At 42.8% G+C, this 25094-nt stretch overlaps 1 protein-coding gene across 4 annotated transcripts in view; it reads right to left on the minus strand.

Annotated features, from left to right (window-relative positions):
• The window catches only part of LOC128770085 (ephrin type-B receptor 1-B), a 199485-nt gene that overhangs the window by 98825 nt on the left and 75566 nt on the right, over window positions 1-25094 (minus strand). For all 4 annotated transcript variants that reach the window (XM_053884337.1, XM_053884336.1, XM_053884339.1 and 1 more), the window contains exon 3: window positions 12365-13046. In XM_053884337.1, the coding sequence (XP_053740312.1) occupies window positions 12365-13046 (682 nt within the window). The remainder of the gene's footprint in view (window positions 1-12364; window positions 13047-25094) is intronic.

Raw genomic sequence — 25094 nt, forward strand, 5'->3', positions numbered from 1 at the left:
GCCTGACACCCAATCACTCATCCCCTCCATGCAACAATTAGCTTCTCCAACCAGGGGCTGTGTACAGAAGAATGAGAAGGCGCAGGCAAAGATGGGCCCTCTTTAGAGGTCCCCCCCTCTCAAATCACTTCCACAATGGAGAGGCTTCCAATCCAGATTAGGCTCCAGTGAAAAAGAGGCAGCATGTGGGTTGAGATGGGGCTGGCAGAGGCGACACGGCGCAGGGTCACGGGAGAGAAAGAGTCTTTTGTGCTCCGTGATCTCAGAGGCATTTCTCTGGGGGGCACCGGCCCTATTCACATGACATTATCAACTTAAAAGCACCGGACTCTCTCCCCGCCAAGTGTGCATATTTCATGCATTCTTTGGGGTCCGAGTAAGAATGAAACCAATATTCATCAAAAAATCTTTTTGTCCTTAACACCAGCTCATTAATAGGGTCCTCTTTTCCTCAGCACGCAATGTCCATGACTTGCAGTTCCCTGCCTAAAGGCTTCAAAATAAGGTATGAATAGCTTTTAAAATATTCCAACAGAGGGAGTCGCCAACACCAAAATAAACAAGTTTGAGAAGCCAAGCACGTGGGTGTAGAATATCGCGGCGTAAAGGTCAGATTTGACTGAAAAGAAAGGGAAACGACAGAGGTGAGATAAGGAACGCGGGGAGAAAGGCCCAGAGATTGTGCAATTGACTGGATGTATGAGCATCGTGTCCCTATCATTCTGGGTTTGGTTCATTCCCCAAAGGGTCTTATTATACTCGGTGCTGGCTTTGACACAAAAGGCAGCGCCGCTGTATCTCGGTCCCATCCGGCTCCCCTAGAGAACGCTTGGGACAGAGCAAATCCATTTGTTTGTCAGCTTCGGATTCACACCACTCGGATAATATTCACTTTGTGAACCGTGACTGAGCAAAGTCGCGTCTAACGCAACGCCCGCTCAGGAGATTCCATCTCGGCCACTTGAGGGGATTTTCATTGTGCGACAATGTTTAAAAACAGCCCACGATATCGGATACACGCGTACAATGCAGTCGTGGCGCTAACATAATGACCAGTAGGATAACAGGCTTTGGGTGCATGGCACTGCTGCGTCTGCCTGTGCGTCAGCAAAATAACACAGAAAGATGGACTGAGTTCTAAGACATTTTGATTCAGTTTTGGTGGTGCACTGAGTTACCAAATGGATAAACAAATTTAAGGTTTTTAAGGAGCTTGAGCACCAGCATCAGTTATTGCTTGCATCGTGGCAACATCATTTAAATACTAAACAGGGTGCAGGTCACCCTGATAGTCTTTCAGAACACACTTCCTTTCGCTTGCTGCTGACCTCCGGAGACCAAGGAACACTCTGCTCAAGCTGTGTGTTGTATCGTGTCCATGGTGTAGTTGTACAGTAAAGGGTCCCAGAGTGATACAGATGTCAGTCTACAATAGGCTATTGCCTTCCGTGGGTCATTGTTGAAAAAAAAAAAAAAAAGGTTTCGCTTCTGAAAGTCAATTTCAGGTCACTTGTTATAAAGCGTACCTCTTTTATACCAATAGAGAAAAAAAACAATTGACAGAAAAAAACCAAGATGTAAATCTCTCTAGCAGTCGGAACTTTCTCCTTCTTCTTCTTCTTCTATCTGGATTTTTTGGGCAACATTGGACGCAGAAAGTCCACTGAAGAATAGTCGACAAGTGATCCCTCGGGACTCATAAGGGGTTGGTCTAAGCCAGAAGAGGGCAAAGTGTGGCCCACCGGCCAAATACGGCCTTTTGCCTGTATTCATGTGGCCCTCATGAAGTCGGTAGAACTGTTTTAATATAGTCAGTACGACACATTTCTTAATATCACTTTTTTTATTTTTATTTTTTTATTTTCTATACCATTTCATGCATGAATTTCACATATTTGACAAGTAATGGCCTTAAAAAACAAGTTTGTTTTGAAATAATCTTTCATGTTTTTATCACTAGTTGTACGGTACTTGCTATGTAAATAGGTAATCTGAACGTATTCATTGCTATACAGTGAAAACAGCAGTCCCTCATAACTGTGCAGTGCATTGACTAAATCCAAACAGTATCACAAGTCAGCTCTCACATACTCCATCGTCCAAGATGTTGGCAATACAGTTAAGTCGGGCCTGGATTGTATGGATGAAGTGGCAGATATACAGTATGTTAAATTCAAATGCTTGACAGACGTGAGTGTTTGTCTGATGTAAAGAGAAGAGTGAACAAGTGGAGATCAGATCCGCCTACAAATCTTTGAAATCTGTATGATCTGGAAGCAGTGGCTGGCCAGTGTGGGAACTCGGCAAACAAATTCAGCACAAAGTCCTCAAAGAGAGGATTACGCGTCTCTCTCTCGCTCCGCTTTATCCTCGTCTGACTGCCCCGTATATGCATACATAAACACAGCGCTCACTCCAGTCAGATAAAGTTTTCTTATCGAGGTTCTTGGCTGGAAGACTGGCACCAAGGCGATGATCAATAACTCCCCTAAGAGATACGTCAGCCGGATTGACAGTCATCTCCTCGCGTCTGTCAGCTGCCTTTTTGTCATTTCTGTCAAAACACCCTGCCCTGACCCGAAAACAAGTGCTGGTTCTGTTGATGAAAACATGCAATTAGGACCAGCAGAACGACACAGTGAACCGTCTTTGTCGCAATAATTGCATATTGCGATGGTTTGGCACATTGTGGTTCTGACTTTTCGGGCGCAGACTTCAACAGATTCATGAAGCCAACCGAGATGAGTGGAAGTGGGTGTGAGTCTGGCGGGTTCCAGGCTTTGTTATGACTCGATTTGAATGACTAGAGCATCTAATGGAGGTTTTTCGATCTGACTCGACTCACCAGCAAGAGGAGGTGACAGGGATACTGCAGCTCACTAAACTGGCACGACATAGTTTCCAAAAAAAATGGAACACTTTGCTCTGCCTCGATTCACTTAAATGATATTAAACGCAACCTCAAATATATTTAATGTGTAACTCCCACTTGAAAAATCAGCTTGTAACCGAATAAAAATGCTCTTATAGGACAAGTAAACATGAAACAACGGAGTGAGGGGTTAGACATGATGCTTTTAGTTCTTTCCAGAGACACTTGCTACACACAGTCTTGGTTCCCTCCAACCAATATAGATGGACCAGCTGGTGCCTTCACATCCCATCTCCAACAAACTGGTCTGAAGAGGAATGGCAAGTCGGACACATGCTTTGTCAGTATTGCGGACCCGAAAGAATGTCCCATCGGGTCCAAAAGTCCAGTCAGTTCGATTGGTTCCTTAAAAAACAACAGCCAAAGAAGTGAAGCTTGACAGTCAGCTACATCATTAGTGGCAGCACGAAATATGGGAGAAAGTACTGACTCATTCTGTAGTCTGTCAGCGCCTCAAGATATTTGAGTCATTGTGTGTCGTAACTATCTGTTCACATGTAACGCCACTGGAGTCACGTGAGGCAGCTTCAATGCAGTTATTTCTTTGAAATACATAATTTTAATAAAACCAAGTGCATTTTTGACAGTTCTGCAGGCTCCCAATATGCGAGTTCAGCTTAAAAAAAAAAAAAAAAGTGACCCTTTCCTTGACTTTCAGGCATGAAATGTGTCATCTGTTGCAGATCCAACTTCCTTATGCCAGTCGTTGCCAAGAAATAACACGATGATAAAGATCCACGTTGGATTCTATCGATAGTGTTACACCACATGTGTAACAATCTATAACTGACATCCATAACCTGATTCATTACTCCATAATAACAACGAAAACGTATGATATTATTGCTGTCCTGCGTTCATATTTGACATCCTTATATATTCAGAATGTATCTGTTAAAATTAACATGACAGTGATCCACATATTTCAGATGATGGACAAATCCAGCCCCATCCGTTCGCTGTGAGCCTCCAGGAAGTGCTGAAACAACACTGTGGATTTGCTCCGATACAACTGTTGAACCACGATAATAAACAAATACGGTTGGACGGCGAAAGAAAGGATGCTCTTGTTTTGTCAGGGGAGGTTCCTCTTCTGTTACCGGACGCACAAAAGGTATGATGTTCTCATTCTGTGCTGGAATTTTATTTATTGTGGTGTTATTAGCTGTTAATAATTTGAGGCACTGGTGTCTCAACTTTTTTTGTATAAAACATTCACACACTCTCATCAAACATAGCTGTCTCCAAAGTAATTTCAACACCTCCAAAACATGGGTTATAAGACCAAGAGGCTGTTTTCCTGCAAGTCAAGAAGACAAACATTCATTCTGAAAAATAATTTGAATGTGATGAAAGATGCTAGAAGAAGAAAAACAGCTGTGCTACTTGTGTTATGGGGAATTCCATCACTCAAGGGTAAATTGCATGGAAGAAGTACACTTTCTCCCCATAAACTAGTCTATTAAATTGTGTTACATTTCGCAATATAAAGTGTGTTTAAATGTATTTCATTTGAGGATGATGACACCAAGGATCGTTTTAATAGTTGGACCCTAAATAAGGGATATGTGGTCTGGGATATGTGTGCTTATAAATCACATTTTCTGCAGAGCCTCATGTCACACTTGTCTGTCTGTTTCCTTAAAAAGACTGAATATTGCCCGACACATCAGTTAGCCAGCCCTAAATGCCACTCAGACTCCAGCTTAAAGAGCATGAAGAGGAAACTTGATGGATGGGGTCACTGATGGGGTGAGATGGTGAACCAGAGCCCCACAGAGTGCTTGTCTTTTGTGTTTTGGCAGGGAGGGTAACGCCAGCAAATTAAGTCGAGTCAAAGCCATCTGTTGGATGTATGGTGTCCATTGTGCCTCCCAGTTTCCCCTGTGTCCATGTCCATCATTGTAGATTTGGAAAGAAAATATGAGCAAAGAATCCGCCTAAAAACGGGGTCTTTGAAAAGTTCCGGTGCCACACTGAGGACAATGAAAGGTAAGGCAAAGGCTAGGGTTAAAAAAAATGCTGGTCAGGAGACGGGAAAAAAAAAAAAAGTTAGAAAACAAGACACCCATAAAAGAGAAAGTGACAATAATAGGCAAAGGTGTGTGTGTCGCTCCGCGGGGGAGCAAGAAGTGCTCTGTATGTGGTGGCCATATCCATTATGTGTGAACAAAATCTCGAGATTCCACACACATCATTAGGGACTGACTGCGGTGGCACTGAGAGCGGCGCATCTGTGTTTGGAGTCATTACAAACACTTTGTTGGGGCCTGAGATTCAAAGAGTCTTTGTTTGGGTCACACTCTTTCACTGCCGCTGCCTGCCATCCTCCTATTCAACTGACCGCCAGCCATGGAAACAAGAAGCCTTTCACGTCCGCCTCCCATTAATACAGCTTTTCTCTGTGCCTTGCCTCCGTGCGCGGCGTTTCAGCGCGCACAACGCAGTCTGTGATGTCGTCGCACTAATAGGACGAGGAAGAGTCAGACCGGGACTTAATTGGCTTTCAAGGTGACTTGGGTTTTGTTGTTGTTGGCTTGTGAAAGCATTCTGGGAAAATAGAAAATTCTGATTCAAATAGTGTGAATTTGCACTAACTGAAACATAAACACCTGTATGCAGGTCTTCTTCATCCAAACTATTTTTGTTTTTTTTGCATTACACATTGAATGATAGTTTTATTTGTATTCAATATATATTCAAATCAATATGGTGTTTCAAGAATACAAACCAAAAAAAGTCTTTTTGGGGCCAAAATGTGTGCAGGCGAGTGTGCTGCCTATGATGGCAGCCATTAGACAGCGGTAAGGCCGCGATGATGAATCGCTACTTAGCCCTGAGAAGTGCACTTGCTCAATGGGCTGTGAATGTCCCGCTGCCACTGTCAGCCTCCAGAATGTTAAATAAAGTTATTTGAATATTTGTAATATCAACGCACTCCTGTGTCAGAAGCTTGCTGGAGTCAAACGCCGGGAGTGCTTATCAACTCGAGCGGACTTGTCGTTGAGAAAATGTAAGCAAATTTAAACTAAAAGATCATGGAAGAAAGGAGTTGAACAGATGGTTCAGTAAATGACAATCGATCTTGCTATGCTAACATGTAGATGAGCATTAGTGCACAAGCAGTAAGGACTGATTCCAGTGAGAAAACTTTTTTTTTTTTTTTTTTTTTTTTACGAAAGAGGGGGAAAGATTTTGCACAGGATGATGATGGTTACACTGCCAAAAGAATAACGCAACAGTCATGCAGGCTTTTATCTGGGAGGGCATCTGGGCATCTGCAAAACATGAAAAAAATGGACGCCCGATTCTTGAGTGTAGCTTGGCCGCCAGATGGCGGCATATACCAGCACAGCCAAGCTACAGTCGAGAATTGGGCGTCCATTTTTTTCATGTTTTGAAGATGCCCAGACGCCCTCCTAGCTAAAACCCTGCCTGTTAGCATAGACATCCCCACAAAAAATCCTAGGGAAAAGTTGTCGACAGGTCTAGGGGTTGCTGAGTGAGTGAGGTCTCTCCAGAAGTGAAGAGGTGCCCAGTGCGTGTCCAGCTCTGAATGTGCGCTTCTGTGCAGTTTGTCTGTGACAAAGTCATAAACCAAGTCACGCTCTGTCCCAGACTCGCCTCATCCCTGTCCCAGCTCCAGCCCACAACAGGACATCAAACCCTGGAGTGCGCGCTCCAGCCTCGGAGGTGTGGAGAGCGAGCACCTCCCCTGTGACACTCTACCACGGTCCAGTGTGGAGACAGGAAAGGTTTTACACCTCAATATGAAGAAAAAACAGTCAGTAAATGTAGCTAACGGGACACGTCTGCATACAGAGGCTGCGTTATACACAATAACAAAGCGCGTCGGTCAGCTGATCGGTCCGCGCACGCTATGGTTTTCCGGGGCTTTCGAATTCTGGATTTTCTTTCGAAATCCGAAGCAAAAAAAATCTCGAAATTTTTGTTCGAATTCCGATTTGTTCGAAAACCGAGGTACCACTGTATTTCCACTTGCTAACCCACATGCCTGAATAATGGGATGAACTATCAGCAAGACTGTGGTACTATTATAAAACAGAAAAATTGGAAAATTAAAAAAATGAACAACCTGTGCAAAGAAAAGATGTAATTAAACAAGATGACAGATTCCATCAAATCACTGTTAAGCAAACACTTTGTAAACAATGAATGTTCATGCCATTGTTAGCGGATAGACAGAGGCACCTTGGCAATCGCTCACATTGAAGCAGAAGACAGCGAAAAGACACGCCAGTTTGTTGAACACTGTTCCACAAAGTTAGCGAAACATTACTGCTCCCTGTCTTCCTTTCAATGGTGGAGGTAGTGGGGGGCGATTTGAACTGTCTCCGCTCAATTTAGCAGCGAGGTCATAACATATTTAGCAGGTTACTTACATAGCCAGGAGGGAGGGAGAGTGGGAGAGACGGGCGAAAAGAGGGGACACTGTCAACGCGTACGGCGGCGCAGGGGAGACGCTAATGTGGACGGCCTGCTGGCATCATCGCATCAGAGGACAACATGTCGACACGCTCTCTGTGCCCAGCTGACAGCGGGCAGCAAAGACGCACGCCAAGCTACCTGTCACTAATTAAAACATATAGATTAGCGACGCTAACAAACACACACCATGAGAGCAGCGCGCGCACAAGCCCACCTACGGGTAATGAGGCCAATTTTCACAGTCATTACAAATGACTCCAAAATTAAACCGGGTACTAATGATTCATTTGTCATTTTCAAACACAATTTGTCAACGGCGATGGTGCTGCGATGACGCAAATAGGTTTTTAAATGGTCTCTAAAACATAAAGCCATGCGGCTGGTGAATATCAGCAATTCAAAGTCTCCACTTTCCAAACGCCCCGTGTGCTTCCAAACAACATGGTGCCGCCTCTGTCATACTTTCCTTCTCATGCCGAACTCAAAGAGAGGAAGTCATTTCTGAATTAAACTCCACGCGCTTGTATTCTTTTTGTTCCTCGCGCTCCATCACTAATAGGCAATTACTTCAAACCCGACGCTCGTACTGTTGCGCCAACCCCCAACTGACCGGTAGCCCATAACACTGGGCGTCCATGAGCACTTCAACGTGGATTTCCTTCTTTAAATAATGAATAACAAGCTCTGGAAAAGAGGCTGTGTTGAGAATGAAACGTCCGTATTGCTCTTTTAGGAGGTGGCTCTCAATGGAGATGAGAAGTGAACAGACACAGTGTGTTTCCTCCGGGACCGAGGGAACCGTGAGGGATGGAGATGGCAAGATATACTCTTTCTCTCATCTATCTTTCTCTGTGGTGTTCTCGGAACATACGGAGGAATGTTATATCCTTTCTGCTTGAAAGGATCAGACACTTGCTGATGCTTTTTAATGTGGTGAGCACTTGAAACGGCCATTAAGAGCGAGCAGAAGCCCCTTTACACTTCCAACTACCTTCAACTACGCAACCGAGGTGAGTGACGGACAACTTTTCTTTTGGTAGTTGCCACTTGTGTTGCAAACAGAATGCTCATCTTTATCCATACAAAAGAAAAAAAAGATTGATGTAAAATAGGAGGGCGATATTACAAAAAAAATACATTAACATATGAACAATCTTCACTCAACAGATGCCGAACAATGTCCCAGTACATACTTAAATAAAAAAACAATAATAATAATAATAAAAAAGAAATTAAAGACACTAACATCAGAAGGCTTTCCACTTAGTACATTGATGGAGTAGGAAGTGACATCAGGGCGCGACAGACCCGGTTAGCGTGGTAGCTCATGCTCCAAACATCCTCCTCAGTAAAAGATGCCAAAAACACCAAGAGCCAACCAGTTCAATTGACCAGTCTAGTTGAATAAACAAACTCAATTTTGCGACAAGAGAATGCTTACAACGCACATTTTGGACTGAAAGATCTTCATTGTCCTCAGCCAGATTCAGAACATGTCGACCTCTGGTGGTCAAGGAGAACAGGTCACACTTGGTGAGAGTCCGTGGTGCTAGTCGGCAATCGTGATAGCTACTATAAGTTGAGGTTCAGTAAGCACCAAGCCCTAATACTGAATATTTATGAAGTAACCAACGCCACCATACTGTTTATCTAGAGGAAGTTTTCACGCAAAACTGTATGAAAAAAATGGAATTTGTTTTAGGTTAAACGCAAATAAGACTCACCTTCTACATCCTTGAAAACCACATTGTTGGCAGTCAAAAGGCAGAAAGAGTCATGAGTATATGTCAACAGATTTTGTTGCTACTAGCATCATCAGGGCAAAGTGCCACTGAAAAACCTAAATTGCAGATAGGGGCATATTTAACAGGTGACATTGCCTGTCACAGCCCACCTCTGCACCGGCGCTCTTGTGTTTCCATGGGAAAAGATTGTGGTTCCCCACCAACACATTGTCAATCAAAAGGCATCACATATTGACAATGGTCAAATGTAGTGATTCTTAACCAGAGGGCCGGGGCCCACGGTTGGGCCGCGAGCGCCTCCTAGTGGGCCGCTGAAATGATTTTTTCTTGTTTTACACCTTTGGGCTGGAAGGGCTGCGAGACGCTCAGCTTTAATACACTTGCCACATATGGAGGCAGAAGTGCGTCACTGAATTAACTTGACAGCTCCAAAGCCGTGATAGTTACCAACTGTGGAGAAGTTCTTGAAAAGACAAATTGATAAAGAAAGTGATGCCATCCCCAATAGTAAAAACAGTCGGTGAAAGCACCTGTTGAAGCAGTTTTTAAAATTAATTGGAACATTTTATGACAACACTTTCATTTCCACTTACTTTTTATCTTCTTTGGAGTGTAAATAAAATATATTATTTTTACTTTATGACATTTAGACATGGTTTGGTTTTATTTGATTCAGTTTTTCAAATTTTCTCAACAGTTTGCATCAAGTGTATATTTTCTGTGTAAATTTGATGAATTACTGAATTAAAACTGAATAAACAAAATTTTATTTACTAAAAGTGATGAATATGTCTTGCACCTGGTTCTGCTGCTGGTTGGACTTTTCGATGACAAATAAATATCTTGTATAAATGAATGAAATGAAGAGTAATGAAGCAGTTCTATTACTAGAATGGGCCCTGGGTCCATTTGTTCTGGGAAAGGTGGGCCCTTAGATCAAAAGGGTTAAGGACCCCTGGTCAAATGGACTTCAGCGTCCGATGCTGATGCCAAAGTTAGCTTTCTGTGATGCAGGTTGACACATGAGGCTTTCCATTGATTCAAATGTGAACACTTGCGTAGTGCTAAATGTTGATTTCATACTTTACTTTAAAAGAAGGTGTGTATGGCAAATGTTGAATCTCACTTTCTTTTGTTATTGTGTCCATTGTGACATGTTGTACTCGTGGCATTTTGGGTCGCGACAGCCATGCAGTCTTGGTCATTTCTCCTCTGACTGACCTGATTCACACAAGCGCGGTAAAGACAACAATGACGTGACTCACCGACTCATAAAATCATTGAGCGGATCATTGAACAGTCGATTACAGGCGACGTTATCGGTGAGTTGTTGCTGCCCCAGTTTTGCTTTGATCACATTTTTTAAAACAGCACAAGGTCCGGCTAGAGTTACCTCATCTGATCCTACAATACAATAGTAGCTCTATTTTTAATAAAAATGTTTCATGAAGTTGAAATGTATGGTTTCACAAACAATGACCTCATCATTGAAGCAACATTTTGGCAAGATCTTCAGATGGTGCTGTATCAAAAGTGCACAATGTTTGGCAGCAACTCTCATCCCACCTCCAGCCGACAGAGTTTGTGTCACTGACTGATGCCGACAAATTTAACTGATATGCATATATCCTCCACAAATACACAAACGTATCACTTAAAAGTGTGATCTTGACTACACTGTACTCTTTCATGGATTTCATATTACATGACATTGACAAATGCATAGATCATTTGAAGTGAAAGCAGCGACTCAGGCCCCTCGAACACAAACCTTTCATGAGAGCACAGTATCACCAACACTCCTAATACTGTGTCATACCTGCACCAACATATGTGGATGCAGCGGGTGCATTCGGCGAAGCGTCTCCAGGTGCGCACAGTGCCAAGATAGAACGCGCCAGTTTGAACCTCCAAACAACATCAGTCTCATTTTGATGCACGCTATTACCAATTCACCAGAATGTAGGTCTTTGTGCGTCATGCCGCGTGGCATCAAACGTCTCGTCATCTGCAAAGTGGGCCACACAGAAGGCCGGCATCCACTGCAGATTAGAAATCAATGCTCATGTGCCTTTCTCGTGCGCCGGAGGTGGATGTGATCAAGGAGGAAGTATGGCACATCATGCTCGGCAAACGCAGGGAAGACAATCAATCCAGTCATTTCAATGGGCTGGAAAATCTGTGATCCTAAGACGTGCTCATGCTTTGTTACACTCCAGACCAAAATAGTACACCGTCATGTCATCTGTCACATGTTCCTGGAAGCGCTTGGTGCCTTTGGAGTTCCGTGACTGTTGTGATCAACCTGGAATTGTTCCCCCAAATTTGCTGCACCTTTTTTGTCTTCAAAGGAGAGGAAACTTGAGCAACTAGACTAAATATGAGGAGACAACAATGGCTGCTAGTAGGGAACACAACAGCCGATTCAAAACTTAAAATTATTAAAATACCTATTATACAACACTGTATGAATTGATCATTCTGTTTGTATGTAATAGGAAATAGCAACTGTAATACACATGTAATGAAAGTGTAAAATAAAGAAGGTTATGAAATGGGAAAATGAAAGGAGCAAGTCAGTAAAGTTGAAGGAAAAAAAACAACATTGGCTAATGCCAATATTCAGCCAGATTTGGTTTAAAGAACGGGCACATCATTCGAAAAATTCTAGCTCAAATAAATAAATGTGAAGAAAAAGAATATAACTCAGGGCTTCAATTTCAGGTAGTAATGATGAAAATATTTCAAGACAAGCGAGCCTATATGAACCTCTTGAGAGCCAGGATCATGTTTTGGGGTTTACTTCTCTGTAACATCTGGGATAAGAAGAGGAAGACTAAAGCACTTTAAAGGTTTTCATTGAATGTCAAAAGTTGTTTTATGGGGCTGATAGATCATTGACACAAAATGTGAAGTACCACGGTGCGGAGAGGCAAAAATGTAAGAAGAAGCAGGGTCTCCAAGGTGTATTTACAGCCCCTTCTTTTTTGATTTTTCCAAAATATTCCATTCATATTGCTATTTTAACAGGAGGATTTGTTGTATTTTGCATTGCATTCGAGGTTCATTTGATGAAGATGAAATTTGAATGTGTTAAAGATGGAAGTTATTTTAGCTGTCTGGTGAGTTTGCTGAAATATTTCAACAAATACCTAAATACACTTTTTTTTTCGTGTTATTCGATGGCATTCTTGTTTATATTTTCAGATTATTCAAGATGTTCTAACAGATTTCTTACCTCGGCAGATGTTCCCATTGTCAGGTTCAAATCCTGCCTTGCACGTGCAGCTCCCGATCGGGACCATCCACTCCCCGTCTCCATTGCAGTACAGTTTAATCGGAACATCCACTTCCTCCGAGTTGGGAATGCACATTCCTCTGGCGATGACCAGCGAGGTGCTTTCAGCTCCCGTCATCGTTTCTGGAAATAGTGCAAAGTTCTGCACAACGCTGGGGCACTTTTTATAAAACACCCTGACAGACAGCAAAGACATGCAGGCGCCGTAGTCCTGGAAGGCTAAGTAGAAGCCATTTTTGGAGAGCGGACCAAAGCTCCTGACTTCAGTGTTGACCTTCATCAGCCTTCCTCCAAAGTCCACCTGTGAGAAGCTTTCATCCGCGGCGATGGTGTCCACTTTGAGATAAGGAGCCTCCATCCAGAAAGCTGTGCCTTTGGTGGCTATGACTGCGTCTGTTTCGTAGTAGTAGAGATTAAACGTCTCCTTGCAGGAGCCGGGGACGTTCGGAATGGAGCTGCAGTCGCGCACAGTGAATCGGATCTCCACGTAGATGCGCTGGGCTCCTCGCCGATCGATGAAGGTGGTGAGCAGCCAGTTGTTCTGGCTGGGGTCAAAGACGTTGCACACCTGGTAGGTCCGGATGGTGTTGAGGTTCTCATCATAGCCGCTCACCTCCTCCCACTACAGGACATAAGGAGAAGAGAAGGAGAACCGTGAATTAACACTGAACACAGAGGAGGAGAGGATTAAAGCACTGTGGACGGTTTAGAAATGTCCTTGAATTCACAAAAGAAGGGAAATTACAAGTACATTTAGATGAGAAATGGCCAAGACAATATGTGACAGTCAGCTTAAAACATATGAATTTGCACACATCAAATCCTCATATCACTTGACACTGTGTGGACTAGATGGGAAAAAAATTATAATAGTATAATAGTATAAAAAACATTATAGGAAAACGGTTTGAGGCAATGAGGAGATAGTGACGGGACTGTTCCAGTAAACAAGTAATGTACAAGCTACAATCATAATAAGTGAACATCATGTTCATAAATATGACACAAAACAGTATATATTTATGGAACAAATTGGGAATACACATTGTTTACAGTTAGAAAAGATGCGTAGTTTATTTGCAAAAAAAAAAAAAAACACATGGGAAAAATGCTAAAAAAAAATAAACCAATAAAACCAAACACATCCATGTTAAGCGGAGCAACTACAATATGAACATCACTCTTGGTGTTAAAGTCCATGCTGCAGAGGACGGCGTTAAAAACATGAACTCAATTGAGCAAACAAGACCTGTCACTGAGTGGCTTCATGAAAATTGTAGCGTGTAACAAAGTCAGGACCACGCATCAGTGACTCACGGTTGGACAGACGGCGACCGCGGCAAACATCCTGATGCAAGGCGAGCAGCGCCATGCTAGTCCCGTAGGTATGAGCCTGACTGGAGGAGCATCACGAGCCCTGGGGGGGGGACGCGCTAAACGCAACAAACCCAGTTGAAAACATGCCATTAAGGTTTGGCTGGAATCGCTGTGAAATGACTGAGGCCTGGCTGGAAGCCCTCTTTTGAGAGTAAACTTGACTGATGGTGCAGCAGCAAGGCCAGTTATTAAATCATTAGTTTCTTCCGGTTTCAATTATTTTTGTGTGTCATGCTGCTCGGTAGAAAAACACATCTCATCTGCATGATGGTGAGCGAATCCCAAGAGCCAAACAAACAGGATGCTCGAAGTTTTCTTTTCTAGGACGTAATGGGCTTTGGTTTTCCTTGGTGGACTTTTCTTGGTTGACTTTCTATGTGCTACGTGAGTCTAAATTCCTAAAAGCTGTGAGTGCCCCGTGACACTCTGGTGACCTGCTGAGGTCTCGTGTCCTCCGCAGGTTGGACAGCAAACTGTCTCTCCAAGAGGGGAAAAGCCAAATAATAAAATATATAAATGTGGGTTCATTTTAAACTGGAAAAAACAAACAATTGACAAAAAAGACAGAAGAACGGACAGCACAGGCACACATTCTTGACACCGGTCATTTCTGTATTCGGTCTTAAATGGTCCATTACAACGTGATTTATACGCTCTGTCCGAGACTCCAGCCGACAACAGGACATAAAAGCCTGGAGTGCGCGCTCCAGTCTTGGAGGTACGTTATGTTTTTTTCCAGCTTTTTTCTGGGGCGCTCGAGTTCTGGATTTTCGTTCGAAATCCGAAGTAAAAGATTCTTGCAATTTTTGTTCGAACTCCGATTTGTTCGAATTCTGGGACGTTCGAAAACCGAGGTACCACTGTACTGGGTTGTGTCACAGGGCTGTGTTGGACTGTAACCTTTTCCAGGGACATTGGTCTCTTTGAAAGTGTCAAAAATCTTCGAGTAAACAGATGAGGTGTTCATTGTGACAAGGTGCATCGAATGCTCTGGACAGAAACCGGATCCGGTCTTAGTCAGCGAAACCAGAATGCAGTCTGGAGATGCCATGAACTGCACGTGGATTCATTGCGAGTCCAGGGCAACTCTCTGCTTTGTAGGGTAGTCAGTGCAAGATAAGTTACAGTAGCTCTCAGTCCATCAGGACGAAGAGCAACAATTGTGCTGCATTTTTGCTTCAGAACTCAAGACAGAGTGAAGTACTAAGAACCTGTAGTGGCCACGTCCTGAGGTTTGGAAGTGTGAAGGGTGGCTCCAGCTCCATTTCTTAGACGTCGATAGACTCTGTTCACCAACGACTAGGGTTTAAGACGCAGTGCCCCTTTCCAATGAACTATTTCGGAACTAAGAATGTCCTACAGATGAAGCCATTTTAGAAAGTAAGGGCATTTATTTGGATGTTTACAATGAGAGAAAATGTATTTTCGCTCCAGGTACTGGATGTGTCCAGCCTGGGAGTTAATAAAATGCCCCCCTTTTCTCTGTTGTTATGACAAGGCTTCCCGACAGATGAAAGATCGCCCACCTTTCCTTTGGTCAATAGAGTCTTTTAATTCACTTTTGAGAGAAATGGCACTGAGATAACCAGAAGGACAGTTAGGTTGGATTATGGATGGAGAAACAAAAATATGACCAAAGTTGAAAAGAGAAATGCCGGGAGAATGAGAGAAAACAAGAAAGGTTAGATCCAGTGGGAGGGAGGAGGGCGCGGTGGGGGCAGTGACAATACTGACAAGATAAATGAGTTTACAGAAATGTGAGGTGCAAATGAAGGACTTTTTTTTCCCCCTTCCCCTCCCTCTGCTCCCTCTGTGCCCACTTTGCCGACTACTCTTCTCCCCCTCTCCACTCTTCTGCCTCTCGTCTCTGCTCTGTAATGACCATTCATCAGCATTACAGGAACCTGTCCCTTTCAGCGCTGCCTGTTCATTAATACAGCCGGCCCTGGGCTCCTCTGCACCAGTCTGCCCGAGTCTAGGAGGGGGTCCTCGCCGCCCCTCGTCCCGCCAAATGACCACCATCCTTCACTTCAGAGCGGGCCCTGAGGCGTCGACGATAATGCCCATCTGAAATCTGTCCAGACATTCATTGGTTCATAGAATAATGAACGACCAGAAATGTATTACCTTCACAATAGACCTTTTTTTCCCCTAAATCGAACGATGACCAAACTTTTTGTGGCCATTTCCTATATTGACTTGCAACATTTTGCGCAAAATAAATTGAATGGTGAGGAGCCTGTGGCCACATTCTGGCTCTGTGTACAATATTGGATTTCAGAAGAGACCAATGTGGTGATACATTATTGATAAGAATGTGCAATAAGACACCAAAGGATGTGGCACCACTTACAACTGTGATCTACAATACCCGACTTAAATGAGAGAGATGCCTTCACAAAGCAAACAACAATTGTGTGAAGTTGTGTGAGTTATGAGGAGGACTACAACACAAGAAAATGTAATGAATGTAAAAGCAAAAGAGAAGAGCACTCATTCATACAAAGATAGTTAGCAACCAAACAAGCTTTCAGCCAAAAATAGCATCATGCTACACCACTATCCACAATAAAATTCAGAAATAGGCAACACGTTCCCGAAAATTACTATTCTGAAAGGTAAGACACAAGAAAGGGGACGGCACCTTACATGGCCAGGACACTATTTACGGTAACAGCACGAATATACTCTGCTACTTTGGCTTTCTTCGCACACACAGCCAAACTTTTACATCATTTAAATCAAATCAATCTCCCTCTCTGGTCCGTGGCATTTTCTTTGACCTTGGTGAAGACGAACAAAAGGAAAAAAAAAAAAAAAAAACAACACATCATCACCTGTCACCTTCCTGATAATGGAATTCCCTGGTCGCTGCATCCATTTTCCTTTCAAGGATTTATGTATGAAATAACAGTGGTCATCCGGCGCTGTCAGTGGGTATGCAGTACGTGCAATAAGGGGGGTTGTGAAGAGCATTTTTAAGGCGAGCGAAGACGACTGTGGGTCATTCAAATGTTCAGAAAACACTCGGTAGCACTCAACACCAGGATCATGGAGATAAATGACCTTTTTGTGGCAGTAAATTTGTCAGAAAAAAAATAAAATAAAATGAAAGAATGCAATGATGAAAACTGTTTTGGAGCACAAACAAAGGATTCCAAAATAATTTGATTTATTTATGATTTTCAAAATTATTGTATTCCACTTTATAGAGGGTTTTCACCAATGTTTTGACAGTAACCAGAAGTGCAGATATTTCAGAGAGATTTGGACGATAAACACAAGGCTGGACGATTGTAAACAGCTGTGGAGAAACGTCCGAAACCTTGAACGCTTGTCGCAACGCTCCGAGAATCAATTTTAAAATGCAAAGGTACACAGGGAAGGACTTGTTGCAATGCAATGCATTTTATTTGTGGTGGAGTCGGTTCCATCTATGGATCAATGATGCTACCTAATGTATGACGTTTATTTGTTTATTTATTTATTTTTGTGGACTGCTTGGATGATCTGTACAATGGGCACATCATGTCAATACAGGATAACCATGTATAGTTAAATCACAAATCCCAACCTTCTTTGAAAATGAGACATATTCTTTGAATTACCTTTGTTTTTGTTAAGTATTTTGTTTTGATGTGAAGTATTTTGTAGAGCTCGGTTGTTTATTAGCCGTTTCTAATCCACGACAATGCTCAACAGTACATTAACAGTCATTTAAAAATACATTTGCATGCCTATTTTATGACAACACATTTCGATGCTGTCTCTATTCTTCCCTGGTAGATCCTACTTTACCATTGTTGTCCACACTTCGCTGAGGATCTTTTTCAGCATGTGTGCTTTGTTTAGCTGCTGAGTTCCTCCACAATCAATCGTTCACGATCAATTATCATGGAAACTTTCGGGTCGATGTTGATTATAATCTCTCACCCTGTTTATCGATTGGATGGCGGCCGGTGGCGACCAAAAATCTTTTTATCTACATGATGATACATCACCCAACTGATCACGGTACAATAATAAATATTTGTGAAGAATATCTCGCTTCGTTGTTCTTTTTTATATCAATAAAATGTTAAAATAACTTCCTCACAGACACTTAAAAAAACGGACATTTAAAAACCAAAGTATTAAAAACAAACAAAAACATTCTGGAATAATCAATATTGAACAATATATAAAACCACATTGTGATATTCTTTTTATTCCACATTGCCCAGCTCAACCTCCAACATGGCGACTTAGGGTTTGAATGACAGGGTGTGAAAATGCTGTATAATGCTGAACAGTTGAAACAACACGTCACCCATTGTAACATTACAGGACAAAATTAATGGATAAATGAAAACGTCCTGCTGAATTTCAGACTTGACTATAGACTTGAAAAAAAGTGTCCAATTCAAAGCTGATCCAACTATAAAGAACCCAGACAAACGATTGCCGACTGTGGAGTGAGGTCAAGGTGTGACGCATGAGGTGCTTAGGTTTACAGGCAGTTATCAGGACATGAAAGAGTTATGGACTATTCACTGAGCGCTTAATGTTTGGTTAATGACCAGCAACACCTCGCTGAGCCGGAGAAGAGCGAGGGCATCGGAAACAAAGAGACGGAGTGAGCCATGAATGAAATATACAGGAGAGGTGTGACATGAAGTGGGTTAGGGGGCGTTGCTAATATATTCAGCTTGATGTTCCTCCTTCCACAACCTCGGCTCACTGGCATAAAGTCATCAATAGCGTCCCTTCATGAAGGCCATTCATCATATTGATCCCTTGTCATTACCGTCAAAGGCTAAAATAACACAGCGCCGCTCGGATGGTCACATGCTTGTTCTAGTGAGGCCCGGAGTGTCCAGCGGTGGAGCGGATGGGAGTCCAGTGCTCTAGCTACAAGTGTTAACAACACGCTGGGAACATTTGCAGCAATAGCAGAGGAAATGGACTGGATTAATGCGCTATTTGGAACGTGGCAGCGGACACAAGGCTGGGGCGCATTGAGAACGAGTGACTTGACTCATCTGCACAGCAATTTTCTTTTTGGTTGAAAAATGTAAACATAGACCGAGATGAGGGACAGAAAGAAACCTACATATATTAAAGGAGGAATCATTGCAAACAGAGGCAAAAACAACATGGGCTTTTCACAGTCATCCTGCCATCATTTAAAACAGAGCAAAGTGTGTCATCATCATTGATAGTTTCATCGATCCTCATATTATCAGTATTTCTCGGACCTAAAATACCTTATAATTAGGTGCCTTCATATCATAATGTGTTTTACCCATAGTTCTTCGCTCAAGATAATCACCACTTAAAAATACACCTCGGTTTTCGAACGTCTCAGAATTCGAACAAATCGGAGTTCGAACAAAAATTTCGAGATTTTTTTGCTTCAGATTTCTAACGAAAATCCAGAACTCGAGCACCCCCGAAAAAAGACGGAAAAAACATAATGTGCGCGGACCGATCAGCTGACCCACGACGTGCTTTGTTATTGTGTATAACGCAGCCTCTGTATGCAGACGTGTCCCGTTAGCTACATTTACTGACTGTTTTTTCTTCATATTGAGGTGTAAAACCTTTCCTGTCTCCGCACTGGACCGTGGTAGAGTGTCGCTCTCCACACCTCCGAGGCTGGAGCGCTCACTCCAGGGTTTGATGTCCTGTTGTGGGCTGGAGCTGGGACAGGGATGAGGCGAGTCTGGGACAGAGCTAAGTTACTTGGTTTATGACTTTGTCACAGCCAAACTGCACAGAGGCGCACATTCAGAGCTGGACACGCACCGGGCACCTCTTCACTTCTGGAGAGACCTCACTCACTCGGCAACCCCTCCCACATGCAGCGGCCACACACATAGAGGAACAGCACACCTGCAGCAGACACTCCACATTCACTCCTACAAAAGACTATTTTAAGGCTTGGAACGCATTCTTTCTTTTTCCATTCATTGTAATGGGAAAAATCCATTCAGATTTCCAACAATTCGCTTCTCGAACGGCCGTCTGGAACGGATTTTGGTCGAAAACCAAGGTACCACTGTACCTTCCAATATTTATGATTTATAAGAAGAACAAAATTTTCTGTTCAAGTTTGGTCTGTTTTTGTGTGTCGAGTCAAAGCAGGTTCTACTTAACAACTATGAACTGAAAAAGTAATCAGATTACTGTATCGCATTGTAACTAAAGTATTCCCACAATCAGGCGACTCTCAGGTTTGAGACGGCTGTCAGCACATATAAGCAGCTGAAGACAAGTGACTGGAGGGATTGTGACGTCTCAATTTCCTGTTGTTGTCAGCTTGAGCTAGTGTTTAATAAGATCAGTCAGGAAACATTTTATATATGAATGTGAACAGTTCAAATGAAACAACTCAATCAAACCCTGCACTGACTCGCTTTTAGAAAATGCCCTTCGTTCAATGTATAGGAGACTATTGACTTCATCTTGAAAACTGACAGCCAGCTTTAAGATTCTCTCAGGAGTCTCACTCTCAAGCCGAATCCATCAACATTCAGACATACTGAAGACACACAGGTCTGCTCAGAGAGCTCCTGCTTTCTCTCTCTATTCAGCTTAAAAATATGATGCGAAAAAGAAAACTGCATTGTGAATAATAGACGGGTGGAGAGTGCTTTCTGAACTACCACTTGACAGGATGATGACTTTTTAATCACCAGATAAATACAGACAAAGCAACCCTCAGAAATAAACAATGTCTTCATGGATTTAATAATCGCTCTTATATATTAGTTATGTATTGGTTTGGCAGGTACAAGTGCCAGACGAAATGCCTATTTCTGAGCCTCTTCATACCTGAAATTGATTGAAATGGAAGACTATTCCTCGACCAGTTGACACAGTCAACTACTGAATTAGTCACTAGCCATGACTAGGGATGCATCGATCCCGATGCTGGCATCGGACCGGGTATCGGTGAAAAAGTGCATACCTGGGAAGCCGATATTGGCGTTTCAAGTGTTCATTTTGACGCTACCCACGGCACCTGTCAGAATGATAACAAGGGTAGCACCTAGCAGCAGATGCTTAGCTGTGTGGAAACATTTCATGCTCCTTTCACGGACAACCCCCAGGACTTTCCATGAGTGTAACACGCAGGTGGACGTTTCGTGGAGTGGGAGTGACCCCTATAAGGCTCAACACAACCATCTTAATAAGGCATCTAAGGAAGCACCACAGCATATTCACATGAAGTCATGTTTGCAGTTTACTCAAAGTGCAACCAGTGTTATCTCATAGCACGGTGAGGAGGTTAATACTTTTACACTGGTATCACATGGTAGCCAAAGCCCAGGTGTCAGTAAGGGTATCAAGTGATAAAAAATGAAATCATTGCATCCCTAGCCATGACATCACTGCTCTCCTTTCCCATATGCGTGACTTAACACAATCCATTGTCAGAGGAGAAAAGGGTGAGGCTCCTGGAGCATTGCAACCTAAAACGCGTGGGAACAACTGACAACAAACATTTGTCAAGCATACCTATCAAATCACTTCACTTTCACCAATAAAAACATATATGTTTCATAGAAAAATAATGATGGATACATTCACATTGTATTGCATGTGCTTGTCTCTACCATCATCACTAGTTTATGTTTAAAGAAAATTGTTCAATTCAATTCTTCATGTCTCTCGTAGAACCCTGTTGTGTCAGTAACCTCACAGACTGTATTTGTTTGATCCTATTTATTGAGAGATGTAAAATTAACATAGTGAGGATTGTTTTCTGCTGTAATAATATGTTGCCCAACCCTTCACTACACAAGTGTTTTCAACAATTTCCAACTTCATACGACTTACTATTACAGCGGTGTGTTTGACGTCCTGTAGACAATGTTTGCTTTAAGGCGACGAATCGCATTGAGAGTTGGAGTAAAATCGTTCAGTGAAAAATCCTTTACTTACCACCAACATAAGCACATTAAGGATCTGGATATGTGACCCAGTTGCGGTGCGCCCCATTGATAAAACTAGGGGAGCTGGTGATGCCCAGACACTGAGCTGAGAAAGCAAGCTTATCCCATGTGTAGAACCAGATCTCGCTGCTTGGTTTTTTGGGGTGTCAGGAAAGTTGGACTTGGGCATGCTTCATGACTGGCCTATGCCCATTGCAACTTTTTATTAAAAACTCCAACAGTCTGTCCACAACAAGACACAAGACGGAATGGTTCTGTTTATATATATATATATATATATATATATAAAATATATATAATATATAATATATATATATATATATAAATTCCTTGCTTTGGTTTTATTAAAGATGCCCCGAGGCACGGCTGGGACATTAGTGAACACTCGCTGAGCACGAGTCGCCTCTCTGTCTATCATCACAAGACCAAAACGTGTAGGCGGAGGTGAGCAGGAGACGGCTTTTCAGGCTTTGAATGGACATTTGAATAATGAGACTGTTTGTTATTCATGACAAAAACAACGCTGTTACAGGGGAAAGAAAGTATATCTTCATAGAGTCCTTTGAGTCTTTTAATTAGACTCAGATAATTCAGTATTCACGACGGCGTCCACTGAATGCATCAGAAATAAAGAAACAGGAGGAAAGAAAAATGAATGGGAAGGTACACGTCGCACCCAAGTTATATAAACCTTTTTCTTTTTCCTTTTTTTTTTCTTTCCTTTCCTTCTTCTACCGCTTATCCAGGGTTGGGTCGCGGAGGCAGCATTCGGAGCAGGGAAGCCCAAACTTCCCGGTCCGCACAAACCTCCTCCAGCTCCTCCTGGGGGATCCCGAGTTGTTCCCAGACCAGACCGGAGACATCATCTCTCCAGCGAGTCCTGGGTCGTCCCCGGGGTCTCCTCCCAGTAGGACATGCCCGGAACTCCTCCCCAGTGAGGCGTCCAGGGGGCATCCGGATCAGATGCCTGAGCCACCTCAACTGGTACCTCTCGATGTGGAGGAGCAGCAGCTCCACCCCGAGCTCCTCCCGGATGACGGAACTCCTCACCCTGTATCTAAGGGTGCGCCCAGCCACCCTGCGGAGGAAACTCATCTCAGCCGCTTGTATCCTGCGGACCCACCACACCCAGAGGGAGTCATAAGGGTCGGGTGCAAAGAGGACTAGGTGGCAGTCGAGGGCGGGTGACCCGACGACCTGGTTCGTTTGGACATTCTCTGGCTCTTATATAAACCTAACAACTGTTATTGACACTGATATTACTATATTACTTACTAGGCATACAGGGCATGAAAACACACCATTCCACCCAAGGTATGAGTCAACGTGTTTCACCTTCAACCCTTCATGAGCCAATGACTCATGGCTTTTAGGAGACACAAGCTGTTCACCCTTCCTCTCAATCTTTCAAACACATGTTCAGTATAATTACAAATTGTCATCCAACACTGACTACCGCCGCTAAAATATGCAGCGGCATGACTGCTATTATCATTTTTGATCGGCTGTGTTGCGGAATATGGGCAGCTTTTTAAGATACTCGCATGGTAATGAGTATTTTTTGCGAGGCATCTGTGGCCTAGTTCTGCCTGGCTGAGGGTGATGGATGGAGAGGAAATGATGGTGTCTGAAAGACTTCCAGCGCTGTCACTCCTGAGCGGCTCCATAATTACAGTTAGTTTGTCTGAGTTCAAATGGAACAGTGTCCGCCTGTGTCTGACTTGAACTCAGGTCTCTGCAAATATACTTGATGAAAACCTGTACTGTCCAGAGGGGATAGCAATCGGATACGCTGCATGATATATGCTCATGAGAACTTTGACTTGCCTCAGTACAACCATGTTTTCTTTTTTTTTGTTTATTTTTCACTCCTACTTTTCTTTATTTACTATATTTTTCAATTGTACATTGTATAACCTTCTAAATTAAAGCAAATGATCCATTTATTTTTTTTGTTCTCTGCCCAGGAGGTTATCCGCTCAACTGTTTTCACTGTCTGTAAGCGGGTAAAAAAGAAAAATCCACTTGGATCTACAAATGTTTTGAAAGTTCCTCACTGTCTGTTGAGAGTAGCGCTCCAATTTTCAGCGTGTGTTGCTAAGCACCGTAAATGTCAATAATATAGGGTGGAAATAATGGGAGGAAATGTATGGCATGGTGGAGGTCTGTGCCTTTCGAGTGAGTCCCTAACACGAATAACCAGATCCAACTGACGTCATGGTTGCTAACTGACTGCGGGCAAAATGGCTGACACATCATGCCCCATGCTGGAACGATATTTTAGGACTCATCAGAACAAGTGCTGCTTAGGAGAGCAGAGTAGATGGTTCCTTCACTTTACTTGTTAAGGCAGCATCTTCTGTGTTGTACTGGTGTTACACTATGTTTTAAAGACACATTAAAGAATAACACAGGGGTGTTTAGAGTAGAACATCATGCCACTGATGCTACTGTTGGCACCAAACACGGACACACAACGGCCAGGTCAAAGGTTGTGTCTATGTAATTACACCAAAGTTTAGTTCACTACAACACTGACAGCTGTTCCATGATGGCGTTAGCCTCACTGAACTTCAGACACTATTTCACAACACCCCTCTGAAGCTGGACCAACCGGTCCAGTGTGTGCCACGTCAGTCCTCCAGCCACCGTGTCGCCGGTCACCCACTCTCCTCCCACCCTTCGTCTCACCACGCAGGTGTGTATCCCTGTATTACGGGTGGTCCCTCTTTACATCATTTCTGAGGTGCTCGAAGAAGGGTTGGGTAAAGTGTGGCCTTGGGGTCACATGTAAGCCTGTATTTATGTGGCCATGTGTGAAAATATACCATAGATATTGGTATATAACTCTGTTGAATTGTATTGTGGTACTTCCCACCATTTCAACTGTCTTTTTCTTTCATAAACAAGATTTAAATATGTGAATAAATACTGCTCAGACTACTTTGAGTCCCTGAAAATGAGCGCCTTTACATCATATTTCCATTCACCTTCTTGCTTCTTGTTGTTATCAATACCACTGTCAGTCACAGAGGACTTAAGGTAAACGATTTACCTGTCTTTTTCCTTACAAGTAGTACATGAAACATCTCCCAGAGCAAGCACAGAAGATCTTTCAATATTTGTGATATTTATTTTCCACATATATCTCTCAATGAAATATATACAAAATGAAATAACATTTTTAAGAGTATAACAACACGGTAATTACACATAACCTTTCAGCTCTACATAATATTTTAGAAACAAAATTGCATGTAATACAAAACTATTTTTTTTATTTTTTTTAAGACTCTCAGCCACCACCAGCAGCAGCATTACCTGATATGAAATAGCAGTGTATCTGACAGCAT

Source organism: Synchiropus splendidus, chromosome 13, assembly GCF_027744825.2.
Source record: "Synchiropus splendidus isolate RoL2022-P1 chromosome 13, RoL_Sspl_1.0, whole genome shotgun sequence".
Classification (NCBI taxonomy): Eukaryota; Metazoa; Chordata; class Actinopteri; order Syngnathiformes; family Callionymidae; genus Synchiropus; species Synchiropus splendidus.